The sequence below is a fragment of the Rhinichthys klamathensis genome, unplaced genomic scaffold (genome assembly GCF_029890125.1).
Source record: "Rhinichthys klamathensis goyatoka isolate OS25496 unplaced genomic scaffold, OSU_Roscu_1.1 h1tg000013l_1, whole genome shotgun sequence".
Lineage (NCBI taxonomy): Eukaryota > Metazoa > Chordata > Actinopteri > Cypriniformes > Leuciscidae > Rhinichthys > Rhinichthys klamathensis.
The window spans coordinates 130,330-158,106 of record NW_026606565.1 but is presented as its reverse complement, the minus strand read 5'-3'; the positions used below and the strand labels follow the sequence as shown (position 1 = coordinate 158,106).

The 27,777-nt window shown below is 37.4% G+C and overlaps 4 protein-coding genes across 5 annotated transcripts; 3 read left to right on the top strand and 1 right to left on the bottom strand.

Moving 5' to 3' along the window:
* Positions 1-148: 148 nt before the first annotated feature.
* Positions 149-6,099, bottom strand: leng9 (leukocyte receptor cluster (LRC) member 9). The gene is made up of 7 exons (XM_056270439.1): positions 5,919-6,099; positions 5,681-5,767; positions 3,985-4,075; positions 3,638-3,768; positions 3,389-3,546; positions 3,134-3,302; positions 149-1,167 (listed from the first exon to the last, which is right to left on the bottom strand). The coding sequence occupies exons 2-7, from the start codon at positions 5,745-5,747 to the stop codon at positions 164-166; spliced, it is 1,620 nt and encodes a 539-aa protein (XP_056126414.1). The 5' UTR covers positions 5,748-5,767; positions 5,919-6,099; the 3' UTR covers positions 149-163.
* Positions 6,100-7,230: 1,131 nt separating this feature from the next.
* flcn (folliculin) lies at positions 7,231-15,208 on the top strand. Of its 2 annotated transcripts, XM_056270428.1 has the most exons (12): positions 7,234-7,378; positions 8,206-8,406; positions 8,494-8,640; positions 8,722-8,943; positions 9,056-9,222; positions 10,085-10,176; positions 10,592-10,755; positions 10,846-10,959; positions 11,141-11,264; positions 11,836-11,961; positions 12,113-12,215; positions 14,703-15,208. In XM_056270428.1, exons 2-12 carry the CDS (start codon positions 8,206-8,208, stop codon positions 14,908-14,910), a joined length of 1,668 nt encoding a protein of 555 aa, XP_056126403.1. In that variant the 5' UTR covers positions 7,234-7,378; the 3' UTR covers positions 14,911-15,208. The 2 variants fall into 2 exon arrangements, with proteins under 2 accessions (XP_056126396.1, XP_056126403.1); XM_056270421.1 differs by having other exon boundaries at positions 7,231-7,378; positions 8,494-8,943.
* Positions 15,209-16,898: 1,690 nt separating this feature from the next.
* zgc:174888 (uncharacterized protein LOC558116 homolog) lies at positions 16,899-19,628 on the top strand. The gene is made up of 5 exons (XM_056270411.1): positions 16,899-17,271; positions 17,434-17,546; positions 17,730-17,798; positions 18,703-18,834; positions 19,019-19,628. The coding sequence occupies exons 1-5, from the start codon at positions 17,259-17,261 to the stop codon at positions 19,370-19,372; spliced, it is 681 nt and encodes a 226-aa protein (XP_056126386.1). The 5' UTR covers positions 16,899-17,258; the 3' UTR covers positions 19,373-19,628.
* A 1,492-nt stretch (positions 19,629-21,120) lies between these two features.
* grwd1 (glutamate-rich WD repeat containing 1) lies at positions 21,121-26,885 on the top strand. Its single transcript, XM_056270398.1, has 7 exons — positions 21,121-21,372; positions 22,319-22,436; positions 22,566-22,728; positions 23,618-23,828; positions 25,112-25,254; positions 25,342-25,533; positions 26,277-26,885. Exons 1-7 carry the CDS (start codon positions 21,159-21,161, stop codon positions 26,583-26,585), a joined length of 1,350 nt encoding a protein of 449 aa, XP_056126373.1. The 5' UTR covers positions 21,121-21,158; the 3' UTR covers positions 26,586-26,885.
* Positions 26,886-27,777: the final 892 nt, after the last annotated feature.

Below are 27,777 nucleotides of genomic sequence, written 5' to 3'. Positions count from 1 at the left end.
ATAGAAATGATTGCAAACATATTTTAAAAATGCTTAAATTCATTGTCTTTGCAACTATTAGATTTAAAATAATCAGTCATGCTGTAGGAAACCTGTTTGTCTAAAATACATGTTTAAAATACATCAAGTATTAGTTATTTAATAGCCATCATCTCTGACACATTTACACAATGGGCAGCTGCACATCACATACAACCTGATAGAAACCGTCCTCTGTGTTTGTGTGACCATTCACACAAAGATAGAGTTTATTTACTTCAAGCTTGCCGAAATTCACGTCTTTGGCCAGTTTTACAGCCCCTATGCCTTCAAATATCTTGTCTGTCATGGGGCTCCTCACTTTGGCCAGGGTGAGATGGTACGAAGGGCATCGGGAATGGCGGTGAAGCCAGCCCTTCTCATGGAAGGCTTCTTGGAGAGGGGAATTCAGGCTCTGGACATCTGATAGGGGTTGTGGGGTCACATGGAGAACAGTCCCATTGAAGTGCCGTAGTTTTAGGGGGAAAGACACAGATATAGGGGGTTTGTGGGAGTTTCCGACTGTGGTATGCAGGAGCTCAGCAGCAGCGCTGACTTCCTCTGGGCTATTGAGAACAAGCAGAGAGAGAGTGATGTGTAAAGTTTCCGGGGTCACCCATAGCGGCTCTGACTGAGGAAGGTGGGAGAGAACCTTCCTCTGAACGCGCTGGAAGGCCAGGAGAGCAGCAGGAGAGTCCACACGGAAGCAGATGAAGTGAGTGGGTCTGCGTGGTGGTGGACGTCTCGGCTGTGGTTGTGGCTGAACGAATGATACCGGCTCTGGTTCTGGACCACTCACTCCATCCCAGCTCTCCTTCCATTCTTCCACCATTTCAGCCGGTTCTTCTTTCTGAGTGATGGATAGCTCCTCTGACAAATGATTCAAACTGAGATCTTCAGTAGCCGCCATCTCTTTGTTTTCTGGTGCAGATACTTGTTGCAATGGTAAGATGCCATCACTGGTTCCTTCCTTGGCATTTTCGGTTAATGAGTGATCTATGGCACCTTCCAGCTGTTGTTTATTGTTTGTTGTTGTAATTGTAGTTACAACCTCATCCTGTTCTTCAGAAAAGTCAGTTGCTTGCTCTAGGTCATTTGAAACATCCACTGTGTTGATGGTCTCTTCATGTTGTCCAGTATCAGGTGTGTCTGAGAATTGAATAATTCCAAAATATTACAATTAAGTGGAATAATGCCATTTTTTTGTCCTATACTTATTAAAAATCACATGGTTTTAATTTCTGTATTAAAATTCATTTGGATATATTTTTGAAGGCATGAAGTCCAAATATCATAATGAAGAAAAAAACATATTGAGTAGTTTAATCATTACTATTACTGTTATTATTTTTTATTGTGTCACTGCTTATTAATATTTGAAAAACGTTTGTCTGTGATGTTTTATAAGTATTGTAATTGAATGTGTCCCAGGCCAGTCTATTGCAGCCATGAATCCGCTCATAAAAAGTCATGTGGTGTTATAAAAAGAAACACATGGTCCAACTAACAGTCATTACTTTGAAACCTTTCTTGAAAAAGGTATTAAAGTTATTCATAACCATAAGAAACTGACATGAATACAAAGACATCTCTAAGAACTTGACACGTTTTAAACTGGATTTTTAAACTGGACGACTTTATTTTTGTTGTGGACATTCTTATATGGCATTGCCCCATTAACCAACTGCTAGACAATACAGAACAAAATACTGGTAGATATGGATTTCTGTCGTTCAATTGCGCATGTGCAACTTTAACTGCCACTTCGTGACATTTTACTGTAACCATCTACTACAGGAGAATAGCTGATTTGCCGTAGTCATTAATACGTGACAGATTAGATCATTAAATGTTATATTTTATGGTTATGTGGCATTTGAATTGTATCTGTATATCATTTAATTCCAAAATCAATCCTTCTGTTGATGTTTTTATTACTTTTTTGTACTTTGTCAAATAATTAAATGATCCGTTACGCCATCCTCTTTATTGTTGCTTAGTGATCCCGTTCGCCGCTGCCATTCCCTCAGCAGCTGTTGCTTAAAGGGGTCATATAATGGTACATGCACTTTTACAAGTTGATTGTACTGAAATGTGTGTTGGCAGTGTCTGTACACAGGCATCATATAATGATAAAAATCCATCCAGTGGTTTTGTTTTAATCTCCTTATATGTTTTCCCCTGCCTCAAATCGAGCCGTTCGAGCCTGTGACGTCACAAGCTCGCACGCCCCTCCCACGATTGTTGATTGACAGAGCGTTTCAACACAGACCCGCCCTCGCTCGTGAGCTAGCTGTCAATCATAGTCCGCGCGGACTGGCGCGGTCATTGTTGATATGCTGGAGCACTGTCTATGAGCAGAATGGCGTCTAAGCGATTGGTGTTCTGTTCTTGGGTGTAATAATGAACACAGCAGTCATTTTAATGTTCCTAAATCCGAACCGCCGAAGACGCAGTGGCTGAGTTTGTTTTCGAAGGGAATATTCCCCACGAGCAACGTCAATGCTTTCATGTTTGCGCGAATCATTTCACACACCAGACTGCTTTATAAACGAGGAGGTATAAAGCTGGTTTTGCTAAGAAGCTGCTCCTGAAAGGATCGGTACCATATATTCGTGTTCCTGCTGAACCTCTAGAACAACTGAAGTGAGTGTAACGTTTTATTAAACTTTATATTAATATTTATATTAATCCTTGTAAATCGCTAGCTGCACGCTTCACAATGAATGCGTCTAAGGTTTACACTCAGGGTACATTACGGCATGTTTTCTATGTATGACGTTCTCAATATAATGCATAATCCCACGTTTATACTGAACAACGTGTTATGGTTATTGTGTTACAAACGGTGTACGCCAGAGCCGGCTCTGGTGTACGCATAGAACAGAGGGGCGGAGTCAGCAAAGCTCATGATCATTTAAACTCATATACACTGAAACGGCGTGCTGAAAACAGAGCTGTTTTTTACCAGGTAAAATAAGTGTTTTCTTACAATACTAATGAGAATTTTTAATTAAAGTATATTACAAACTTTTAATTTAGACCCTAAAGAATCATATTAGCTTGTACAAAAATGGCATTATATGACCCCTTTAAAGTCCCTACAGTCGCTCACCTTGCTGCTGATCCTCACCGCCAAAAGGGGGCAAAATAGTCTGCCCAGTGGAGCCGAACACCCTGTCAGTGCGACTGTCTCTATCCCACAACCGGCGGCCTTTGTAGGTGAAGTACTGGATCCTATGACGAGGGAGAGCCAACTCCTCAGAGAAGTCACAGTCACACACCTAACGAGGAACAAAGGAGTGTTAAGGCTGGTTGTGACCATACATGACACATGATAGTGAACCACATTAGTACTGATGTAACACACCTGAGTGTCCCATGAGAAGTCAGAGAATGGGCGTTCCAGCACCCCAAGGAAGCGGTCCAGGTGACCAACTACAAAATCAGCTGGGTCCACTGAGGCGTCCCATATAATTCTGGAGATGACATCATCGGCTGTACGCATGCGTGGCTTCTTCTTACACCCTGAGACAGAAAGGCATCTATTTGTAATCATGAAGATTGACTTTGGAAGGTAGAGTGTGTCTGCACTTCATCACTAAATCTATCATCACACCTTCCCTCTCAGTTTTCATATGCTGCTTTTCAGCATTAATCTTTTTTCCATTTTTTCGGCTCTTGCTCTGCTTTTCTGTGATGGTTGTATCATCTTCCTCTGAGTGTGTGCTTTGAGAGACATCAAGCATGCTGTGAAGTCAGGAAAGAGCAATGCATTATTTATCCACTAAGCTTCAAATGAGTATGCCCAACATCTATCAAATTTTACATCTTTTATGGCAGCTACAAGACGACAACTGCTGTACACCAACTGCTGTTTAAATGAAAATATACAGATAATAAAGCATGTCTACCATAAGGCTAGTTCGCTAGTTGCATCTCTACCATCCAGAGTGATTGACAGACCTGTGAGACAGTCGACATCTGTCTCCGAAATGACATCTGCCCAAGAGGAAGTGCTGGCAAATGTTTTGGCTAGTTTCTTGTTTCATCTCATCTGGTATGAAGGGAAATGGAAGAAAGGGTTCAGTAAAATCATTCACACAGCAAAGTGAATATACAGAAGTATGATATGAATACATTCATGCACCAACTGATAACACAAGATAAGGTTAATCTATAACTATTTGGACAGTAGAATTTAAGTTCTCCCAGAGCAGTTAAGGTTGTAGTGGTTTGTGAAGATGTAAATGGTGGTAAACAGGCAAGTTTTCAAGGGACAGAATAAACGTCTAAGGGCAAATGTTGGTTTCAGTGCAGCATGTTTGAACTCGTGAGTCATGTCTTCAACTCCACCCACCACCTACACTTTTAAACACCTGTTGTGGCAAAATGAAGAGACACACTACAGTTCGAAAGTTGGGTGTCAGTAAGATTTTTTTTTTTTTTAAAGAAAGAAAGAAAGAAAGAAAGAAAGAAAGAAAGAAAGAAAGAAAGAAAGAAAGAAAGAAAGAAAGAAAGAAAGAAAGAAAGAAAGAAAGAAAGAAAGAAAGAAAGAAAGAAAGAAAGAAAGATAGATAGAAAGAAAGAAATATATTTTTTTCCAGCAAGGACAAATTAAAATGATCAAAAGTGACAGTAAAGACTTTTACAATCAAATAAATGCTGGTCCTTTTGAACTTTCTTGTCATCAAACATATCGTGGAATTTTTTTTTTATCACAGTGTCCACAAAAATATCATGCAGCACAACTGGTTTCAACACTGATGATAATAATAAGAAATGTTTCTTGAGCAGCAAATCCAACATATTAGAATGATTTCTGAAGGATCATGTGACACTGAAGACTGGAGTAATGATGCTGAAAACATGGAATAATTGCCGTCACAGGAATTATTATGAATTGTTTTAAATTGTAATAATATTTCACAAAATTACAGTTTTTACTTTATTTTTGTTCAAATAAATGCAGCCTTTGTGAACGTAAGATATTTCTTTAAAAGACAATGATCTTAAAAAACCCCAAACTTTTGAACTTTCTCTGTACAACATTTACCTGAAAGGTTGGTACAGACTACGAACAATAACTCCCCATGTAACAAAAGATGACAATTTGGGTGCCTAAACAGAAACACAGCACAATTGTCCCCTTTGAAAGCTTTTGGACCAGGAGGTTTTAACTGAAAATAGCACAATAATGGCGTGTCCCTGTAAGTGCTCTTAAGACTTGTGGTATAGAAGCAGACCTCTCTTTGTGAAAATTATATTCTCTACTCCCCACTTACAGTAAGCAAGCCTACAATTTTGTTCAAAACAAACCAGTTTACGAGAAATTATGAATAAATTAAAAAGGCTTTTCACTGCCATCTTCAGGTCATTTGCATTGTAGCCTCCACCTCTCCAGTATTTGTTATAGGCGGTGACCTAAAGGTTTTATTATCAAAGTAGATCAATTTGTCATTTTCAGCTCGTTTTGAAGTAATATATTTTTTAAACTAGTAAAAATGACAACAATTAAAATAGTTTACTAGCACTCCAAACCATAAAATGCTAAATATAACCTTTAGAATTACAACACGGTTTTTATATTTTAACAACTTAATTTCCCGATGACATGTAGCTCAGTGAAGTGTAAATACATTTAACTTATGTTATGTCTTACCTATGAGGATTTGTCTGTCAGAATCCTCTGTGATGTTTTCCTGAGTTCTCTCTTCCTCAAACTCCATATTTGACAGCTTCAACAGAGCTTCGTTAAAAAAGGTATGTTACATTAACAGTCATTTAGAAAGCAACCTAACACCAATAATTTTGCCATATTGTACTGTAGTCGGTAAGACAAAAAAAAACATAACATGTATAATATATTTTGGCATAATGAAGAGCATGAACCATCCTACCTCAAGTCACAAAGAGTAAGACTAACTAGGTTCGAAGTCGACTGGTTAGTGTTAATGTTGACCTGCTACATGATGAAATCATCTGGTAATGACTCATATTCTTGCGCGAATGGCTTAACCAAATACATTACACGCCAAAACAATGTTTGTTGTCTGAACATACTGCTTTTATTGTTGGTTGTAACATTCACATTATACATTTTATAATGTAGTTCTTTATTATTTTCAAGTCTACTTACTATGCTGTTAGGGCAATGTCCACAAACACCACTTCCGGTTTCAGGTTTCAGGTCTTGGGTATTGTAGTTTTCGCCAAACGCATTGATTATTACTGGTTGTCCGACTCATTTCCGCGAATCGATTCTTTCGAACACTTTTGTTCATACAAACCTGATTCAAACGCATAACAGACATATGCCAGCACATACGGTGTATTCGTGTTTCAGATGTTTTATTAATGATAAATGCATTGTCATTTAATGTGTCCCAGGTCAGTCTATTGCAGCCATGATTCCACCATAAAAAAACATTAAATGTAATGCATTTACAATGAACAATACTAATTTACATATCTCGTAAATAACTTTTTTTGTGTGTGCATATTTTGGAGTTGTTAAAGGGATGGTTCACCCAAAAATGAAAATTCCGTCATCATTTACTCACCTTTAAGTTGTTCTAAAAACCTGTATGGATATCTTTCTTCTGCTATTTTGAAGAATGTTTGTAACAAGTTGTGGTGGGGTGCATCATTGACTTCCATAGTATGGAAAACCCCCCACAACTGTTTGGTTATTACTAACCTTCTTCAAAATATTTATGTTCAGCAAAACGAAGAATCGTACAGGTTCAAAACAACATGAGGAGAGTAGAATTTTCATTTTTGGGTGAACTATCCCTATGATTCATGAGCGATTCATTCAGACCGCTTTTTTAAACCGGTTTAACTGAATCGTCGAAACGATCCGATTCCTCAGAAGATTCTTTCATTGGCCAGGGATCTCAAAAGGCATTCCGCGGATTACGGAAGAGCCCATAATTAATTATATCACTCGAAATAACAAACATATACATGGCGCCACCATGTAACTACAACAGAAAACCGTATTCGTGGATTATTTGGCCTGTACCGATGACCATTGAGAGACAAGAGCAGCTGTGTGAGTCACGCACACGTTGTTGTGATCTTAGCGCGTGACTTCCCCATCACATGACACATAAGACTGAAAAAGGATGGACCTAACAATGTAAACACGATAAAACTAATTATTACGATCGCATTTCATTTTAGTAAACTGTACATCGGCGAGAACAGTTTGCCATGTATGTTGACTTGTAACAAATTACATTGTAAGCAACATTGATAGCCATGCAAAACCAGTAGTTGCTCCATTGCAATGTTTTGCTCTTGATAGTCGACTGGCAGTACCAGTCGGCGCAAAAGCTTTACCCAGCTGATAAAGGTAAGGATAAAATGTTGCTGTTGTTTTTTCTATATATCATTTTTGCTTGCATTTAGATTTAGTCATGGACATGGTACCACATGTGAATAAGGTAACATTTTTAACTAATATGTCACCATACTTCCCCAGTTGATCACAACACATTAACACTTTAAATTTCCTGAAATGTTATGTTTAAAAATGCAAATAAGGCATTATCTAATTTAAAATTCTCTCATTTGCAGAACAGAAATCTGAACATTGGATCTTGTTTCATTTTGTTGACATACTTTTTACAGAGAGGATTTTAGATATCTTTTCATCACTCAAGAAAAAAAATCACCTTACTTTTAGGAATAAAATATTATATAAATAAGTCGAATGTATATATGATCAAACCCCTCTTCAGAATATATATAGGAATAAAACAGGAAACTTGTAAGTGTCACTGAAGTAGAGATTTCTGGCTCAGTGCATGAGAAAAAAAACCCTAATTTTGAGAAAACAGCCTTTAAACATGTTTTATTGAAATCTACAGACACAAATGGAGAAAGTGTAGTAACAGGATGTTTTCCACTAGCCTGGAAGAAGATATGTTATGGAAGCAAAATCTCAAAATGTACAATGGTTTTGCCTGTACAGTTGAGAATGTTATGTTTAATGATTTATGATTAATGCTATAGTCATTGGCATCACTTTTAGGTCCCTTTAACATTATGCATTAAATGTCTGTTGTGGTTTATAAACATCTAAAACTCACCCTCATTCTATCACAATCAAAATGTAATATATATATATATATATTGATGATATTGCATTTTCTCATATAACCTTTCAATTTCCTCCAGATGAATGCTTTAGTTGCCCTTTGCCATTTCTGTGAACTCCATGGCCCTCGGACGCTATTCTGTACAGAGGCCGTCCACCCTCCATCCCCATCTCCTGGTTCAGTCATTCCTGGTGACAGGGACCGAGAGGGGGACAGAGAGGGCGAAGGTCTCACCATGAGAGCCAACAGCTCTGCCACACAAAGAGCAGACATGTGTGAAGTGAGAAATTATTCTTGTCACAGCCCAAATATATTTAAAAATGTCCTTCTCTCTAATATTGTATAATATCTGTCTTTCTCTCCCCAGGGCTGTCGCTCCCTACCTGCATCTCACCCAGGCTTTGTGAGTGTGGACAGTGAGACAGGAATCCGCTATCTGAGCCATCAACATCCACGCCAGCCACAGCTCTTCAGTGTGGTGCGACAGGCATGTGTGCGCAGCCTCAGCTGTGAGGTATGTATACACTTGTTTGCATCAATGAATAAACAAAAAAATGCATCTATGAGAGACTTTTTATATCATCGGCTATTGCAGGTTTGTCCTGGTCGAGAGGGGCCCATCTTCTTTGGAGACGAACAGCATGGATTTGTTTTTTCTCATACGTTTTTCATCAAAGACAGCCTGGCTCGGGGCTTCCAGCGCTGGTACAGCATTGTCGTGGTAGCTATGGACAGGATCTACCTCATCAACTCCTGGCCATTCCTGTTGCGCCACCTGCGGCTAACCATTCAGAGTCTACAGAACACAGCACTCAAGGTACTGGACTGCAGACCCACTTTAGTACCGTGATTGACGGAGTGCCTCTTGGAGTGATGAGTTGCTTGCAGTGTTGAAAAAACAATATTTTGTCCTGTTTTTTACCCTGCAGGTGTTTGACAGTGAGCAGTGTGTGTGTCCTCAGAGGGCTGTGCGTATGAACAGTGCCTTCTCTCCGGCAGTGTTCCCCCACCAGCGCAGCGGAAACGCAGCCCGCTCACTCACATCTCTAACCCAGCACCAAAACCTGTGGGCTAGTCTGCACTCCTCATTCAGCTGGTGCGTAAAACTCTGTTCTGAATATTTTTGACTTTATAACTCATATTGTAACTTTATATCTCACAATGTTACTTTATTTCTCATAATTGTGAATTTGTCTCACATTTTTGACTTCAGATCTCACAATTGTGACTTTAGATCTCTTTTTTCTCATGATTGTCACCTTTGTCTCACAATTGTAACTTTCTATTTCAAAATAGTGATTTAATTTCACATAATTGGGACTCACAATCTCACAATTGTCGCATTTTATCTCACAATTCTGACTTGATATCTTACAATTGAAACTTTGTCTCACAATTGTAATTATATCTCTCAATTACAACTTTATTTTTCATAATTGTGATTCACAATTGTGTCATAATTGTGACTTTATATCACAATTACAACTTTATTACAACTTTATTACTCATAATTGCACATTTGTCTCACAATTGTGTCAACTTCTCACAATTGTAAATATATTTCACAATTATTTCACATAACTGAGACTTACAATTGTGACTATTTCTCATAATTGTGACTTTATAGCTCAAAATTGTGACTTTATAGCTCACTATTATAACTTTATTTCTCCTAATTGCGACTTTATTTCTTATAATTGTGACTTTATAACTCAAATTGCTACTTTATATCTCACAATGTGACATTATTTCTTATTTTACACTTTATTTCACAGCACTGTTTGAGGTATCATTCATGTACCTGGGACAAACATTTAGGGTTAGGAGTTTGGTTAGATCCCTAACCCTAAATGTGTATGAGCAATAGAAATAGTGATGCTTTACATACAATTTAGGCCTATATATTTTGTATTTTTAAATCATAATAATTCCTCTTACTTTAATTATCTGTACTATAGGTTGCTGAAAGCTTGTGGCAGTCGGTTGACTGAGAAGCTTTTAGAAGGAGCACCAACAGAAGACACACTCGTTCTCATTGAAAGACAAACTGGTAAAATGAATACACAGAGTAAAATAATTATAAATAACATTAAAGGAATAAAGATTGAAATTTAGTTGTGTTAAAAATGTGATAAAATGTTATGTTTCTTTACATGGCTAAACTTTTTTTTATCATAAGATACTATTGATTCCGTAGGAATATTTTAATGAGTGTGTCTGCTAACAAATTGATTTTTAAAACAAATTGATTTTTGAACTGTTAACTGGGTGTCTGGCCCAGATTTTCCTTTTCCAACATTCTGCTCCTGAGACTGACAAACAAACAGCTCTCAAGAGATTGTTCAACTTTTTACTCATCTTTTATAGTCAGAATGATAGCAATGACTCTGCATAACCTAAGGTTATACTGTAGACTTCAGCATTAAAAAAGGCTCACCGCAACATTGTGTACAATTCTCTCACAGAGCAAGAGGAAGAGATGAGTGGCTGGGATGGTGCTGAAGGGGGTGGATCTAACTCACAGGCCAGCCAATCAGAGAGTGTACAGGCTAAAGACTTCCAATTTGATGATGGAAGACAAGAGGACCTTATTGGGCCGAAGTTCAAATCATTGAGACATTTAAGACAGGCAAATAAATGTTTACTCTGTTACCAACATCAATTTGAAAAATATATATAAATATCAAATTTGACTATGCTATTTTGGATTAATTGGCAGATCCTGGGTACCACAGATTTCAGACAACTGACATGGCACGTTCTCATGGGAAACCAAGTCATATGGAGAGGTGCAGACCCTGGTCTTATCCAGTCAGCTTTTAATGTGCTGAAGGTCAGCTAAATACCTATTTCCATCACACTAATCAAGTGATTCCAGGTCTACACCATAAAGCACACATCTGTGTTATATCTATACACTTCCAGTCAAAAGTTTGGAAACCCTTGACTGAAGACTTTGTTTCTTATGATCTTTAAAAGCGTATCCTGAATTCAGTTTTCTGACCATTTCACAGGCTTTGCTTCCAGTTGGCTGTGTCCGAGCAGTTCTGTACAGTCCTCACTATGAGGAAGCATATCGATGCAACTTCCTTGGCCTTAGCCCAGATGTACCAATCCCAGCCCATGTCAGCTCTTCAGGTACTGTACTGTAAAATAATCTGCTGTTTCTTTTCTGTTTCACTGCAAACCCTCTTTTGTATATTTTTGCTTGACGCAGCTAGTTCGTTTAACTATCGTATGTCTACACCACATTAAAAGACTCCTAAGATCCAAGCCCTGAGGGATTTGAGCCCCATTAACCTATTGTATTCGGATTCCATCTTTGCAGTGCTGCCGTAGCTAAGATTGCTTTGGGTCACACATACACAAACAGTAACACAATGCATAAGTGACACTGAGAAATGGCAGCAGTGCTCTCGTAATCTTTATCCATCAATTCAGGGGATCATATTGTTTTTATAACATGATTGTATTTTATTTTAATCAAGACAAACACACATGGATGTAACAGCGGCCTCAAAATAAGTGTTTTGGTGTTTTCTTTGTCGGAATGTGATTTACATCATATTTCTCAACTTCTGTGTGACTGTTTTCTTACTAAACATAGTGAAATTGTTTCATAACTCAGTGTCAGGTTCATCTCAAAGTTCAACATTCATTAAGAATCCTAATGGTGTAACCCCTTTCCCTCTTTCTCTCTCTCTCTCAGAGTTTTCTGTGCTGGTGGATGTACTTAACGTTGAGCGCAGTTGTGTAAGTCCTGTTTCGGATGATGACATTCTCTCACTCTACCAGTTCAACATTAGCAGTGCCAACGCACAACCAGCGGATAAAGGTAAACGCATGGGCACATGTAGGATTGCCACAGTCTTTAAAGATGTATACCCCTATTCAAACACTATTCACACTATTTATAGCATTTTTTGCATTTGTACTCTGCAAATTAATTTATAATGTGGCTTCCTCATGGTTTTTCTTTCTCTTAGGTCCAACTCTGTTGAATAAGATCGAAGTGGCTCTTTCTAATGAGAATCTGTCGGTGGAGGTGGTCTCTCTCTGCCTCCTCTGTCTGAAAGAGGAGTGGATGAAGTAAATTAGCTTTTTTTAATTAGATATATACAACCACTATTTCTTTCAAATATATCACTTTAGAAACAGATGACAGTCTTTACTCCAAACACAATATATCCAAAATGTCCACTAATATATCCAAAATATTTGCTCAAGAGTTGCTTTTCATTTTGATTTCTATTATTTTGTCTAATTTATTACGTTTGTTTGTATATATGTTTACAATATACATATACACACACACATTTATATATATATATATATATATATATACACACATACACTCACCTAAAGGATTATTAGGAACACCTGTTCAATTTCTCATTAATGCAATTATCTAATCAACCAATCACATGGTAGTTACTTCAATGCATTTAGGGGTGTGGTCCTGGTCAAGACAATCTCCTGAACTCCAAACTGAATGTCAGAATGGGAAAGAAAGGTGATTTAAGCAATTTTGAGCGTGGCATGGTTGTTGGTGCCAGATGGGCCGGTCTGAGTATTTCACAATCTGCTCAGTTACTGGGATTTTCAAGCACAACCATTTCTAGGGTTTACAAAGAATGGTGTGAAAAGGGAAAAACATCCAGTATGCGGCAGTCCTGTGGGCGAAAATGCCTTGTTGATGTTAGAGGTCAGAGGAGAATGGGCCGACTGATTCAAGCTGATAGAAGAGCAACTTTGACTGAAATAACCACTCGTTACAACCGAGGTATGCAGCAAAGCATTTGTGAAGCCACAACACGCACAACCTTGAGGCGGATGGGCTACAACAGCAGAAGACCCCACCGGGTACCACTCATCTCCACTACAAATAGGAAAAAGAGGCTACAATTTGCAAGAGCTCACCAAAATTGGACAGTTGAAGACTGTAAAAATGTTGCCTGGTCTGATGAGTCTCGATTTCTGTTGAGACATTCAGATGGTAGAGTCAGAATTTGGCGTAAACAGAATGAGAACATGGATCCATCATGCCTTGTTACCACTGTGCAGGCTGGTGGTGGTGGTGTAATGGTGTGGGGGATGTTTTCTTGGCACACTTTAGGCCCCTTAGTGCCAATTGGGCATCGTTTAAATGCCACGGCCTACCTGAGCATTGTTTCTGACCATGTCCATCCCTTTATGGCCACCATGTACCCATCCTCTGATGGCTACTTCCAGCAGGATAATGCACCATGTCACAAAGCTCGAATCATTTCAAATTGGTTTCTTGAACATGACAATGAGTTCACTGTACTAAAATGGCCCCCACAGTCACCAGATCTCAACCCAATAGAGCATCTTTGGGATGTGGTGGAACGGGAGCTTTGTGCCCTGGATGTGCATCCCACAAATCTCCATCAACTGCAAGATGCTATCCCATCAATATGGGCCAACATTTCTAAAGAATGCTTTCAGCACCTTGTTGAATCAATGCCACGTAGAATTAAGGCAGTTCTGAAGGTGAAAGGGGGTCAAACACAGTATTAGTATGGTGTTCCTAATAATCCTTTAGGTGAGTGTATATACAGTAGTCAACATTTGAAGTGGATCAAAAAAGTTAATCCTAAAAAAGTCCTAAGACAAGAACGGGTATTGTTCTAAATTCATGCAAAACTTTGATGAAAGGTTTTGATTCACTTTAAATGTTCAATAATGTATATACCGTTCAAAAGTTTGTATCAGTAAGATTTTATAAGAAGCCTCTTATGCTCACCATCATCTTATCAAAAATACAGTAAAACAGTCGTATTGTGAAATATTCTTAGAATAACTGTTTTCTATATTAATATATTTTAAAATGTCATTTATTTCTGTAAATTTTCTGCATCATTACTTCAGTGTCACACGATCCTTCAGAAATCTTTCTAATATACCTATTTGCTGCTCAAGAAACATTTCTTATTATTATCAAGTTTGAAAACAGTTTTGCTGCTTAATATTTTTGAGGAAAGTGAGATCTATTTTATCAAGATTCTTAGAGGAATAGAAATAAACAGCATATTAATTTCTTTCAAGCCCTTGAATCACATATAAAATGAAAAGTACAGTTTAAATTTGTTGATTGAAATATGAAGTACTGTTACAATATTTAAATACAGCACTTTCCACAACTGTGTACAAAATAGGGCCTGAAATTTTGGACTTTGGGGTTGCGCCAAAGATTTAGGACCACTGTTACATAATACTTTTTTGGTAGGTAAAATTAATGAATAATTAAAAATAGCTTATACTACAATGAATGAACGGTTACCAAAATATACTGCATTTGTGGAATGTGCCATTATATTTATTTGAGGCAGTTTAGAAAAGTAATGTAGCATTCACAAAGTGAAATATTTTGCCTGTTCTCCTTTTTCCTGTAATCCCCCCCCCCCCCCCCCCCCCCCCCTCTCTCTCTTATTCACTTACTCGCTTCTTTCCAATTTCCTCTTTGTCCTGTTTTCGTCTTGTCTGTTTATTGTTCCCTTGCTAACCTTCTGTGCTTCCTCTCACCACATGCTCTTCTTTTTCTCTCTGTTACAGCAAAGTAAAAGTGTTGTTTAAGTTCTCCAAGGTGGATGGCAGAGGTAAAGAGGACACTCAAAAGGTTTTAGCCCTGCTGGGGGCCACGGGGCCAGGGGAAGAGGACAATGTGCGTCTTCTTAAGTTTTGGATGACAGGACTCAGCAAGCTCTACAAGAGCCATCTGATGACTGCAGTCAGAGGTGGAGAAAGAACTTTGAGCCAGTGAGAAAGAGAAAGGGGACAATAGGCTCATTGCTTTGAGTTAGCAACATTGAGTTAGATGAAAGGAATGTGTGGGTGCGTGTGTGTGTGTGTGTCAATTACGGAAAAAGGGGCCAAGCCCGAGAATGTGTTTTTCTGCATGGTACAGAGAGAAAGTAAAAGATACTTAAGGCATGTGCATTTAAATGGAATGTTTTTTTTACCATCATGACTAGACATGTCCATTTTCTGTCTTTTTCACTGTGTCTAATATAGCACATGGTCCACTGACTTCATGGAAACTAGGCAGAGTATCAGTTGACATAATGTCAATGTCAGTTAAATTATGTCCATTATAATTGACGTCATCATCACATATCTCTGTTCATCTGACATATCTGAGAGAAAATGTCTGTTTTATCAGCAATTTTATTTATCCTTATTTGTTAACTTATTTTAAATAAATGGATTTTAAACTCATACATGCTAAATAAAGACTGTATGCTGCTTGTAAATCTTGTAAAGTAATGTAATTAATTAGTGCAATGTGATTATTTCAGCTACTGACCACAATCGTGATCATCTTGTGGCGAAGAATTTTCACATTTCTTTTGGAACACAAAAGAAGATATTTTGGTCTCTGTTTTTTTTCCCCATGCAAAAAAAAAGAAAAAAGAAGAGGTCCAGTGTTGTTTTGGACTCCACTGACTTCCATTGTATGGACAAAATAGTTATTGACATTATTATTAACTATAAAAAACAGTTAATAAATAATAACATTATTAAACATGTATTCAAAATATCTTCTTTGGAAGGACATGATAGTAAATCGTAACAGAATTTTCATTTTTGGGTGAACTGGCCTTTAATTGCTGAAAGTTTCTGAAATTTTTAGCAATAACCCTAAACTCATTACAGTTTTTACAACTTGTTTCAAAGTGCTACAAGACATGTAATAAACACTTCTAACATGTACCCCCACCATAAGCACCTCTTACATAAGGACATAATAGTGTTTCACAATTGCATGAGCATAACTGAAAGGATCAGGTTATTTCCTCCTACCGTGCAGAGCAGAAGTGATATATCACTATACACACACACACTATACATATATACATTTAGGTATCTTGAATGTGCAAAATCATTTTAGATTAAAAAAAATGTGTAAAGAGTCTATCAATGCAGGTAAAATAAAACATTAATTCAGTTAAATGTGGTGTGAATGTCACCCTGAAGAGGACTGCAAGATTTCCTGTCTGCACAGGTTGATGGATGGCAAAGTAGGAATTGCTGGATCATTGTACATGAATTTATTTATTCCAGATGGTACAAGGCAAGCTTTATTTTGCATACAAGTTTCTCGTTTTTATTTTTTGTTTACTCATTACATTGTAACATTACTACACTATAAAATGTTTTTTCACTCATTAATTATGCACTAAGAACATTTCTTTCTTTGATGTAATCTTTCATGTAACTGTATTTGAACTAAATGCACCACAAACTGACTGCTTTGTCTGTATAAATGACGACATAACTGAATCTTCTCATTTTATGGGTATCACATGCCTGACAATGACTAATCTAAAACAGTATGAATTACATAAACATGATCAAATATATTATTGCAGATGAGAAAGCTTATGTGCTTAGTCATCATTTCACTTGATGAGTTGTGGGATTGAGAAAGCAACAGACATGGACACTTGAGTGGGGAGGAGGGAAATTAAAACCAGACTGCCAGAGTGCATGACTAGCCTATGTCTAAGCCGGGAAAGGCCGTGCATTGAGTACTGATAAAGAGAGGAGAAGAGGGGGAGTGCATGCTGTTTAATGAGGTAAAGGGGTGGGAGCTTTAAAGAGAGCGGGGAGAGAGATTGAACCACCAGGACTTTCACTTTCAGTGAGCTGCCTCCACACGGTTTGCTCCAGTAGCCTACAACAACAGATCAAATGTGCTGCTCCCTAGCTTGCCCTTGTGAATAAAAGCCTCAAAACCAAAGGGATTTATAAAGGAAGAAGGAAAGTAAGCAGAGTAAAAGAAACAGGAAACTAAAATCTCACAGGAAATAGTGGAATATCTTGCTCTCCATCAGAATTTTCTCCCCAGAAGACTTTGGGAGTTTCCAAGTGACTGACTGGGATTGAGCCAGAGAGGGACAGAACGCGGTGCAGCTGTCAATGAGGGATCGAGGAGAAAGTGCAGCAGTAAGAGGAAGAGGAGACGTTGGTTAGTAGTCACTAAAAGAGGCAGCTGGGAAACCCACTGAGACTGAGATTCTTCCATAACTTTCCTGCAACAATCTGTCGCGCAAAAGGACTCGGTTAAGAAGAACATGGGGAATATGGGCCGCATTGGCCGGTAGAAGCATGTCACCAACAGGTAACGTGATACGCGCGCAGCACTGACGAAGGTCCATCAATTGATGCGCGTATTAAAATTATCAGACAGTGTGTATGGTGTTCGCTACACTAAAATGCGTAGTTGTTTTGTAAAATCTTACGGCTTTTAATGCTCTGAACCTTATTTACCTTTGCCTTTCAGTGCTGTTACTTCTATCAATATTGACTGTTCAAGGAAGTGGGTGCAATGATTTTATGAAGACGACGATCAGAAATCTGCAGGACTCTGTAAACATTGAAAGAAGGAACGGATTCGTGAGTTTCATCCTTTAAAAAACTGCTCATTGTTTACTAGAAAGTTCACAATCTCATTTATCTCTCCCGTGTCATTTTGCACTGACCTTATTCTTGCTCTGCGGTTTTGGTAACGTGTGAGAAGCCCATGCAACCTAAAGTAAAGATCAAAGGATGTAAAATGACATTTTAAATGTGTTGCAGCCACAAGTGTTTCCGAAGAACTACGTCGTGTCTCACTATTTCAACGACAGCGCGCTGTGCAATGAGCCGGTAAGAATGACAGTTCTGTACGGGTCAGTGACGTGACGCTCAATTTTGATACATTATATGCAGTTCAGTTACAGACAATAATTGAAATATACCTGATGAACATGTTTTAGTTTTCTGGAATAAAAGTTGTTGGGTTGTTTGTCATTTAATGGGGCCTACTATAAAAAGAAATTCCTGATGTAATTGTTGGGAGATTGTAAAACACACACATATATATAAACCACAATAGTAATTAAATAAATAAATAATTGATAAAAAGAAATGAGATTGTAAGAAGATTGTAAAACACACACACACACAACACAATAATAATAGTTAATTAAATAAATAATGTATACAAATAAACAAAAAAATTGACATTAGTAGTATGGCATTATCTTTTATTATAGTTTCTTTTAAAAAAGCAGTGAAGTAATATTGTTTAAAATATTTTAATATCTAAAAATTATTTTTTATAAAAACACTTTTTGTTCAGGTCAGACTGAGTAACCATATTATATTCGTGACTCAAACATTAAAAAAGTAGGCCCTACTTTGAAACATGTTTGACTATAATGATTAAATTGTGTACACTCTTGTAAATTGAGGTGCACGGAAACTATTTACGTATTCTATACTTGAATTTTACAACATTACATTTTTAGTCATTTTGAGTCATTAAATCAAAATGTTCTTTTGGATATGGTATATTTTCCCAAATGAAAGCAACAGGAATAGATAGATTACATTTCTAAGAATTTGTCACATGTTTTTAAAACTAAAATTTCTCTTGATTTATCATCTCAGCCATCCTTATTTGTCATTAACCCATAAGTGTTTACTATGATAGTCCTTATTATTTGTTATAGAGAACCTATTTTGCTCAAAATTACATCTCTCTCTCTCTGTGTGTGTGGGGGTTTAGTGCTGTGTGTTCAGTGCTGCTGTGTTCCTGTCAAATTCCTGGAGTCAGCTCTTCCAGCACCTCAGTAGAGTTCACCTCAAGTACAGGTTCATCAGTGAGCTGATTTACTGGCTGGACAGCATAGCAAAAGAGGTATATCATCATATACAGTTATTTCTTTCTAACACACTTTTATCAAACCATACTGCTTGCTACTACACTGTTTTATCAGATGTTGTATCAGTAAGCTTTTCATTCTTTATTGTAGGCTTGACAGATTGAACATCTGTATATCTGTCATCTGAAGTCAGTTTTTTCCGAATCTTTTTGTAAACAGAAATTCCCGGATCGTCCAGATCTTTCTGATTTCCCATCTGTCCAGACATCGCCTGAAGGACTTCTCTCCTTCACCTCATCCGTCTTCACACGATGGCTCGATTTGAATTGTGCTTTCGGAGAGCATAACTGCATCTTTCCCACACCAAGTGAAGAGGATCAAGAAAATCCAAAGGAGGGAGAGAATGTGGAGAATCGTGAACCGGTGGATGAGCAACAGCCTGTGATAGAAGGAGAGACGGGTAAAATACAGCTTGACCGGGGTCCGACCAACAGCTTTACTAAGACACGTTGCACAGGTTTCACTCACTGGAGCTTATCTTTTCTATGGATAATATCAAGTCTGATCCGGTGAAAGTCAAGAAATCTGTTTTAAATATGCCACAAAACTTGGCCAGAAGAAGGCTTCACTTTGAAAGGACCGCTACTGTGTTGCCTAGATTTTAGTCAGTTTGGAAGCTAATTTTGTTTTACACTGATAAATAAAGCTTGGCATTTGCATGGGATTTCGAAGAAATGCTCTCTGGATAAAGTGGCTGGATGCAGTTATGGGTCAGTTCTGTTGGAGAAAAGGGATATTTTGAAAACCGACACATGGCTATTATGAGGTTCTCTTTGTATGTGAATGATGTTTTTTTCTTCTGCATCATGTCTTTGCACTGATTGTTTTTATCACTTATCTAGTGTTTCTATCATCTTATACAGTGAATTGTGTGTCATCCATGATAATTCAGGTAAAACCTGTTGACTGAATGTTTTAACATTGAATGTAGTGAAAAAGTAAAGAATAGATGAAGCCAAAAAGCTCCGCTTATCGCTCAGTGTTCAAGAGCGAACAACTACACTCATGTAATACAGTAAATTCAAGCCATATTAAATACAACTGTAGCATAGGAACCACAGCACCTGCTACTTTTCGAAAAAGAAAAGGCATTTACAAAAGGGTTACACAAGTCATGTTTACAAGTATTATTGTCTTGCATAGAGAAGGTTACTACATTTAACATTTTTGGTGTACAGTACATGTGTTGTCTGTTTTTACATGTAGATTTCTATACATGAATAAAATCTTCTTAAGATTAATTCGTGTTTGCCTGAACTGTCTATTTGTTGCAATTTTTAGAGACTATACTCTTTTGTTTGTCAGAGTGTTTGTATGAGGACTCTATCAGCTGGAAGGAGGGACTTGCAGATGATGGCACAAACAACAAGACGCCACAGAGACCTATTGTTCGCACAATTTTGCTGTCCTACCACAATATAGCCTAGGACTGGCACATCTCGAAAACACAGATAAAACACAATTTACCAGTCGACACACAATATATTACATTTTAGTTAGATATTGTTGAAATTAAACAATTTTGTTGTTCGTAATGTTGCAGGATTTTGCCTGTTACATTTTCAGCATTTGTTTGGATTAGCACAATATTTATCCAAAGCACCAACCTGTCTGGAGGGTAAAAAAAAAAAAACCTGCTTGAACCAGCGTAAACTGGTTTGCTGGTCTTTTGATCCACTTTTGGATTTTGGATGGATTTAAATGGATTTTTGGGCACTTTTCAGTTGGACTTTATGAAAGAGAATGCTGGCCATTTTAAGATTAAGATGGCCAGGTTGGAAGACGTATACCAAGACTTTAAAATAAGGTCCCTTTAGTTAACATTATCAGTAGGTAAACTAACATTAACTAGTAGCCTAACAATACATTTGTTACAGAATTTATTATTCTTTGTAAACATTTTGTACCTATGTAAAAAAATATAGGTAGGCTAAGGCTACTAGGCTAATGTTACACCATTAGCCTAAATAATATTAAGAGATACGACTTTTGATTTAGATAATGTATTAGTAAATGCTGAAACTGACATTAAATGCTTTACTTGAATTTTTCATTGTTCAATTGTAACCAATATCATCTACTGGAATGGAAAGGGTTAGGATGCATAATTATATTTCAATGCCCAGATTTTTAGAAGATTACTTAAGTGTTAGAGATATAAGAATAAGAAGGATTTCTGGAAAACACTGTCTGGGACAACAATTCCCGCTTGGGTCTTGGGTGCTTTCCAACTCTGTACAGGGCTCGGGGTGCGCTTTAAACCACGTGACGTGAAGCGGAAACAGTCCGTTCTCTCAAAATGTCCGCGGCCGATGAAGACACGTTGCCTCAGGAGGATGATGAGTTTGAGGACATGGAGGCGAGTGGAAGCGACGAGGATGATGTGGAGGGAGGTGGACAGAACGGGGACGCAGAGGAAAAAGTTTATGTCCCCGGTCTGGAGGCGCTCCAGCCGGGAGAAGAGCTCGAGATGGACCGCTCCGCTTACCGCATGTATCACGAGTGCCAGACTGGTCAGTTTGCTGAACATGTCCGATCACTTAACATAGACAAGCACAAGCATGAGCGACTTATTCACAGAAGTAGTTTGCTCTATGCAACATATTGCATACATCTACCAACAAAATAAAGTACTATGGCAATAATGTGTTTTTTGGACATGTGTTAGTGTCGTGGTACAGTACTGTTTGAAGTTCTGTCAAGAGAATAATCATGGTGTTTGTATTACAGTCTGTTTGTAATACTACGATACCCTGAAACTGCCACAGTTTTTTGTTTGCATATGTGCTAAGAGATGTCTGGGTATGTGATCCTAAAGTGTATTTCACGTGTGTATCATCATTGAAAATTAGAATGTCAGGTAATTAAGTGTAATGTCCTGAAAATATTGTCACAATATTCTAATGGCAATCTAGGCTTTGTTTTTTCAAAATTATAATAATTGTTTTTGTTATTATTATTATTATTATTATTATATTTTAAAATTTAGGCATTATTTTTAGGACAATTTACAAACTCTCATTACACTAATGCATTCTGGCACTTTTATTTTGTCATGCTCAATGTCGTAATACGTTTTAAAATACTAATTTTGCACAATAAAGCATTAACGCTAAACAATTATTTTAGTCAAAGAAATTGTATTGTCATAAATGGTGCTTTTTGTCACATGATAGTGAGAATGTGATTTGGGGGAATTGTGCTTGAAAATTAAGATGTTCTTCATCAAACCGATTATTCTTTGAGCAAAATAATTTTTATTTTCTTACGGTAGATTTTTTTTTTTCTATTCTTAAAATGAGTGAAATACTTATTTGAGTGATAATGTTTTGAAGCCTTATTACTGTGAATTAAAATAGAAGAACTTTTATGTTAATAACAAGATGTATCTGTTCTAAAACCATACTTGCTCTCTTCTTAAATGCGTATATAATAGGTGAACTTCTCTTTCCCCTGCAGGTGCCCCATGTCTGAGTTTTGATGTGGTGCGTGATGGTGAAGGAGAGGGGAGGGAGCAGTTTCCTCTCTCTATGGTGCTTTGTGCTGGAACACAGGCGGACACCGCGTTCAGCAACAGGTAAACTGGCAACAATACTGGCAAAGCTTGTTACTTTTCATTATCTTCAGCAAACATCTAATACCTTTTATTATGTTTGGCTTCTTACAAAGACCTAAAGATAATAAAATGTTTTCAATCTCTATCCAGGCTTATTGTCATGCGCATGCACAATCTTCATGAAACTGACAAAGAAAAAGATGAAAATGAAAGCAGTGATGGAGAAAGTGATGAAGATGAGGAAGATGAGGATAAGAAACCACAGTTGGAACTGGCCATGATGCCACATTACGGTGGGATCAACAGAGTCCGAGTAAGTCAAGTTGCTTTCCTATATAGTCTACTTATTTATAAACGCAGCAAAAAAAAAAAACGTCCTTTTTTCAGTATGCTCTGTTTTAAAGATAATTATGTAAAATCCAAATAAGATTTACAGATCTTTAGATCAGGGTTTAGACAATGTTTTTCATGCTTGTTCAATGACCCATAAACAATTCTTGCATATGCACCTGTGGGACAGTCCTCAAGACACTAACAGTTTACAGGTGGTAGACAATTAAAGTCACAGTTACAATTACTTGAGACATTAAAGAGACCTGTCTAGTACTGACTCTGTAAAACACCAGAAGAAAGATGCCCGGGGTCCCTGAGCACCTGCCATAGTCCTGCTGCAGGAGGCATGAGGACTGCAGAGGTGAACAGAGCAATAAACTGCAATGAGGACTTCTATTTTTGATATTGACCCTTCCTTTTGTTCAGGGACTAATTTGCCCATTTTCACAGACAAGGCTTAAGCCTAGTCCCAGACTACTATGCATGTTTGAGCTGTTTTAACTGAAAGCAAGTATAAAAAAAAAATAGATGCACACCACCAGTAATGTTTTTTTTCTTTCTAAGGCATGTGTATAAAAGCTATTTAAATGTCTCAAATGAACTAATCCTATCTTAATCTAAACCCTGTCCGTGAAACCAGGCCTACAGTTCATTTCTGTTTGTCCATGGTCTGTGAAATTTGTTCAGTTTGTCTCAGTTGTTCAATCTTTTTGTGTTCATACAAATACTGTATTTACACACACAAAATTTGCTGTGAAAACAATTTTTTTTTTTTTTTTTTTTTGCAGAGTAGATATTAGAAATTGAATCCAGCCTAACCAGTTTAATTCTCTCACTCATCTAAAGTTTTTATCTTAATACTTGAATAGGTCACCCAGCGAGGGGAACAGGCATTGGCTGCTGTCTGGTCAGAGAAAGGCCAGGTGGAGATTTTTGACCTCCGACCTCAGCTTGAGGCAGTACATAGTTCATCAGTGATGTCGGCCTTTATCAAGCAACAGAAGGAAGCCACACCCCTTTTCAGTTTTACTGGTCACATGTCAGAAGGATTTGCCATTGATTGGTCACCCAAGGTACCAGGTGGGTAATATGAGGTGTGTTCGACTTGAAGTGGCGCAGCGCGGACCAATTGGTGTATGACATCAAAGTACCATGTGAGCGATTAGAGAGCAGACGGCCATATGACGTATGCATATGCTTTTTAATCCCTCTCATGGTACTCTGATGTTATACACTGATCTGTCTGCGCAGGGCCGCTTCAAGTCGAACACAACTATGGATTGTGACTTTACACTGTGTTCCAAATTATTATGCAAGGGACATATCAGTAGGATTTCAGTACAATAGATTTTAGTATTTCAAAGAAAGTGCTTGTTTGTTTTGTTTCTCATATCTTTTTAGATAACTGGTATCAATCCCAGACAGGTTTAAGTAGTTTGCCAGGTTTTCTTAGGTAAATGGAAACTACTTAAAGAGGTTTTTCCACATTATTAAGCAAGTCTCAGTGCATGCAATATGGGGAGGAAGAAAGATCTTTCTGAAGATGAAAAGCATGAAATGGTGCAATGTCATGCCAAAGGCATGAAAACAACTGGAGATTATCAAACTATCAAAAGATTTTTGAGAAATTTAGAGCACAGAAGCACTCGGTCAGATAAATGCTTATTTAGGAAAGTTTCTGTCAAACAAATTAATTGTATTAAAAGGGCAGCTATAAAAAGTCACTGTTGAGCAGCAAACATCTATTTGCAGGCTGGCAGTTGTGCATAAAGTTAGAAATTAATGAAGAGTCATTTTTAAATAGTTTTATTCACTGAAGAATTCCATACTAGTACTACAACTGATGGTCTGCCCTTTTAATGCAATTCATTTGTTTGACAGAAACTTTCCTTAAGCCTTTTTCTGACCGAGCTCTTCTATGCTTAAAATAACGACATTAATAGTTTGACAATATCCGTTCAGTTTCCACAAAATATGAGTTAACATTCCTTTTTCAAGACCTTTTTCAACATCTTTCATGCTTTTCATCTTCAGAAAGATCTTTCTTCTTCCCCATAGTGCATGAGAACGGTAACTTGCTCAATAATGTGACACAACCTCTTTAAGAAGGTTTTCCATTTACCTAAGTAGACCTGGCAAACTACTGAGATTGATACCTGTTATCTAAAAAGATGTGAGAAATAAAAGGAACACTTTCTTTGTATAACGAAATATTTATTGTGGTGAAATCCCACTGATATGTCACTTGCATAATACTTTGGAACACAGTGTATGACAGACAGGGTCTTATCTCTATATAAATAGATGTCTAGCGACTAAAGGAACTACTAAGATTCAAATCATTTAATGTTTACCTACCTTAGGACGCCTGGTAAGCGGCGACTGCAAGAAGAACATTCATGTCTGGGAGCCACAGGAGGGTGGTACTTGGAAGATTGACCAGCGGCCTTTCAGCTCACACAGCAAGTCTGTTGAGGACCTACAGTGGTCACCTACTGAAGCCACGGTGTGTCAGTCAACAGAGTGAGATGATATTAATGGATATTGATTAATGGATGTAATGTCTAAATGAGTGTTTCTCTCCCACCCCCAGGTTTTTGCATCGTGCTCAGTGGATCAGTCCATTCGCATTTGGGACTTAAGGGCACCACCTAATTCTATGCTTTCAGCCAATGAGGCTCATTCTTCAGATGTCAACGTTATCAGCTGGAACCGAACTGAACCATTTATTTTGTCTGGAGGAGATGATGGCCTCCTGAAAGTCTGGGATTTAAGGCAGTTCCAGGTGAGCATGAGCAAGAGGAAACAAATATTAAGGTTTTATTATCCAACTAAAGGAAAATAGCAAAGTGAAACAGGTCAGTCTGGGATCACGTGAAGAGACTAACGCAATTGAGGCCATATAAACCCATAGCAGAACTGTTTGCCTGGTATATTGTTCCAGGATGTTTGGAACAAACTACAGTACTGTGAAAAGTGCTGTAAAGTTCGGATATTTTCAAATATATAGCTATTAATTGTTCATGGTCTGTAGGATTTCTGAAGAAAAAAACCCCTCTTATGCCCACCACTAAGGCTGCACTTACAGTAATATTGTAAAATATTATTTCAATTCAAAATTTCAGTTTTATATATTGTGATTTATTATAGCTGTATTTTTAGCAGTCATTACTCCAGTCTTCAGTGTCTCATGATCCTTCAGAAATCATTCTAATATGCTGATTTGGTGCACAAGAAAAATATCTTATTATTATTCAAACAGTGTGTTGCTTAATGTTTTAGTGGGAAACATGATACATTGTTTTCCAGGATAAATTTCTCTTCCTGGTTGAATATAAAAGTACAAAAGAACAGTATTTATTTAACATAGAAATCTTTTATAACATTAGAAAAATATTTGTCACCTTTGATCTATTTAATTGGTTCTTGGTAAATTAAAGAAAAATGTTATCTTACTGACCACAGAGTTTTTACTGGTAGTGTAGATGTTTTTTTACTGATCACGTGGATTTTTTTTCTTCGCTTCAGTCTGGACATCCAGTGGCCAGTTTTAAGCAGCACAGTGCACCCGTGACGTCGGTCCAGTGGAGCCCTGTTGACTCTAGTGTGTTTGCCGCCTCTGGAGCTGATGACGTCATCAGCCAATGGGATCTGTCTGTGGAATCATGTGACGTGGGAGGACAGGCAGAGGGCTTAAAACAGCTACCACCACAGCTACTGTTCCTTCACCAGGGCCAGAAAGAAGTGAAGGAGGTCCACTGGCACCCACAGATTCCTGGAGTTCTCATTTCCACAGCGCTGTCAGGATTCAACATCTTCAGAACTATTTCTGTTTAACTGTGTGTGTGTGTGTGTGTGTGTGTGTGTGTGTGTGTGTGTGTGTGTGTGTGTGTGTGTGTGTGTGTGTGCGTGAAACAGACAGATTTGTTTCAGGCATAAACGGTGTGCATGTGTATAATTTTTAATGTACATATACATAGATGGATGAATGGAACATCTTGGTATGCATGACTTGTATCGATTTCTGTCATTTTTCCACCCTTTTCTTGTGGAACCGATTTTTCAACTTCTTGAGACAGAAATGATGTAATTGTATGTGACAAATTACTAATTCGTAAAAACTCTGTTCTGAATCAAGTCTATTGGTTGTCTGTTAACTTCGTTTGTTTATTTTACAACCAGCATATTTTCCAAAGAGCCACTTTTCCTTGGGTATCTGTTGAGTAAAAAAAAAAAGTTTAGAATCGTTTTCTCAGGCAAATTAATGGACATAACAAGAAGATGTTTCGGTCTGAAGGCAGACTGCAGGTTTTAATTAAGGTTGATTTTCAAAAACCACAGTAGCCTTTTCACATATTATAAATATAATAAACAGGAAAATGTATTGTTAGTCCTTATTTCTTCATGAAAAAAATGAGAAAATTCCTTATATATGTTTTGCACAAAACGATTTTAAAGAGTACTGAAGGAAATGTAATAACCTAACTAGATAAAATCACGTTATATGCAAATCTTGAATTAAAAAAAGTTTCAAATACAATTTAGGGTTTTATGCAGCCAATGAGTGTTCTGAATTTTCCCTCAAGGCTGAAATGAAAACTGATATCTAATGAATTAAGCGATTCTTGATGGAAAGAGGAAATGGTTTTAATATAAAAGGATGCCCTCCAGTGTAAGTATGAAGAAATAGCTTGTTTACAGTTTCAACAAATTTGTTTAAAAAATGTGCAATGTTTTGCAAGTACTCCACTTCCAGCAATTGTTATCTTTTTTACTTTGATCCTTGGTTGATGCTGTAAGACACACGATTCTGGGCTAGTGGTCATGAATGTGGCATTTGTAGATGGAGAAAATTTCCATAACATGTCATTTAGAATTATTCTCAAAAGTTGTGTGTAACTAAAAATCCATCCATTCATCCACCCACACATACATACATAAATAAAAACATCAGGAGAAATTATCCCACACTGATACTATCAAAATAAAATGGGAGGGAGATAAAGATAATAAAGTATTCATTTATTTA

What these genes read in the sequence shown, in the direction of transcription:
- zgc:174888 (XM_056270411.1), top strand. An exon ending in GCGCGCTGTGCAATGAGCCG is followed by an intron (nt 17,799 to 18,702) that starts GTAAGAATGACA and finishes GTGGGGGTTTAG; the next exon opens with TGCTGTGTGTTCAGTGCTGC. An exon ending in TGGACAGCATAGCAAAAGAG is followed by an intron (nt 18,835 to 19,018) that starts GTATATCATCAT and finishes TTTTGTAAACAG; the next exon opens with AAATTCCCGGATCGTCCAGA.
- flcn (XM_056270421.1), top strand. Translation starts at nt 8,206, where the DNA reads ATGAATGCTTTAGTTGCCCTTTGCCATTTCTGTGAACTCCATGGCCCT. An exon ending in CATTGAGACATTTAAGACAG is followed by an intron (nt 10,756 to 10,845) that starts GCAAATAAATGT and finishes ATTAATTGGCAG; the next exon opens with ATCCTGGGTACCACAGATTT. An exon ending in CTGAAAGAGGAGTGGATGAA is followed by an intron (nt 12,216 to 14,702) that starts GTAAATTAGCTT and finishes TCTCTGTTACAG; the next exon opens with CAAAGTAAAAGTGTTGTTTA.
- grwd1 (XM_056270398.1), top strand. Translation starts at nt 21,159, where the DNA reads ATGTCCGCGGCCGATGAAGACACGTTGCCTCAGGAGGATGATGAGTTT. An exon ending in GTGGGATCAACAGAGTCCGA is followed by an intron (nt 22,729 to 23,617) that starts GTAAGTCAAGTT and finishes ATACTTGAATAG; the next exon opens with GTCACCCAGCGAGGGGAACA. An exon ending in TTGGTCACCCAAGGTACCAG is followed by an intron (nt 23,829 to 25,111) that starts GTGGGTAATATG and finishes TACCTACCTTAG; the next exon opens with GACGCCTGGTAAGCGGCGAC.
- leng9 (XM_056270439.1), bottom strand. Translation starts at nt 5,747, where the DNA reads ATGGAGTTTGAGGAAGAGAGAACTCAGGAAAACATCACAGAGGATTCT. An exon ending in TGACAGACAAATCCTCATAG is followed by an intron (nt 4,076 to 5,680) that starts GTAAGACATAAC and finishes CCTTCATACCAG; the next exon opens with ATGAGATGAAACAAGAAACT. An exon ending in TATGAAAACTGAGAGGGAAG is followed by an intron (nt 3,547 to 3,637) that starts GTGTGATGATAG and finishes TTTCTGTCTCAG; the next exon opens with GGTGTAAGAAGAAGCCACGC.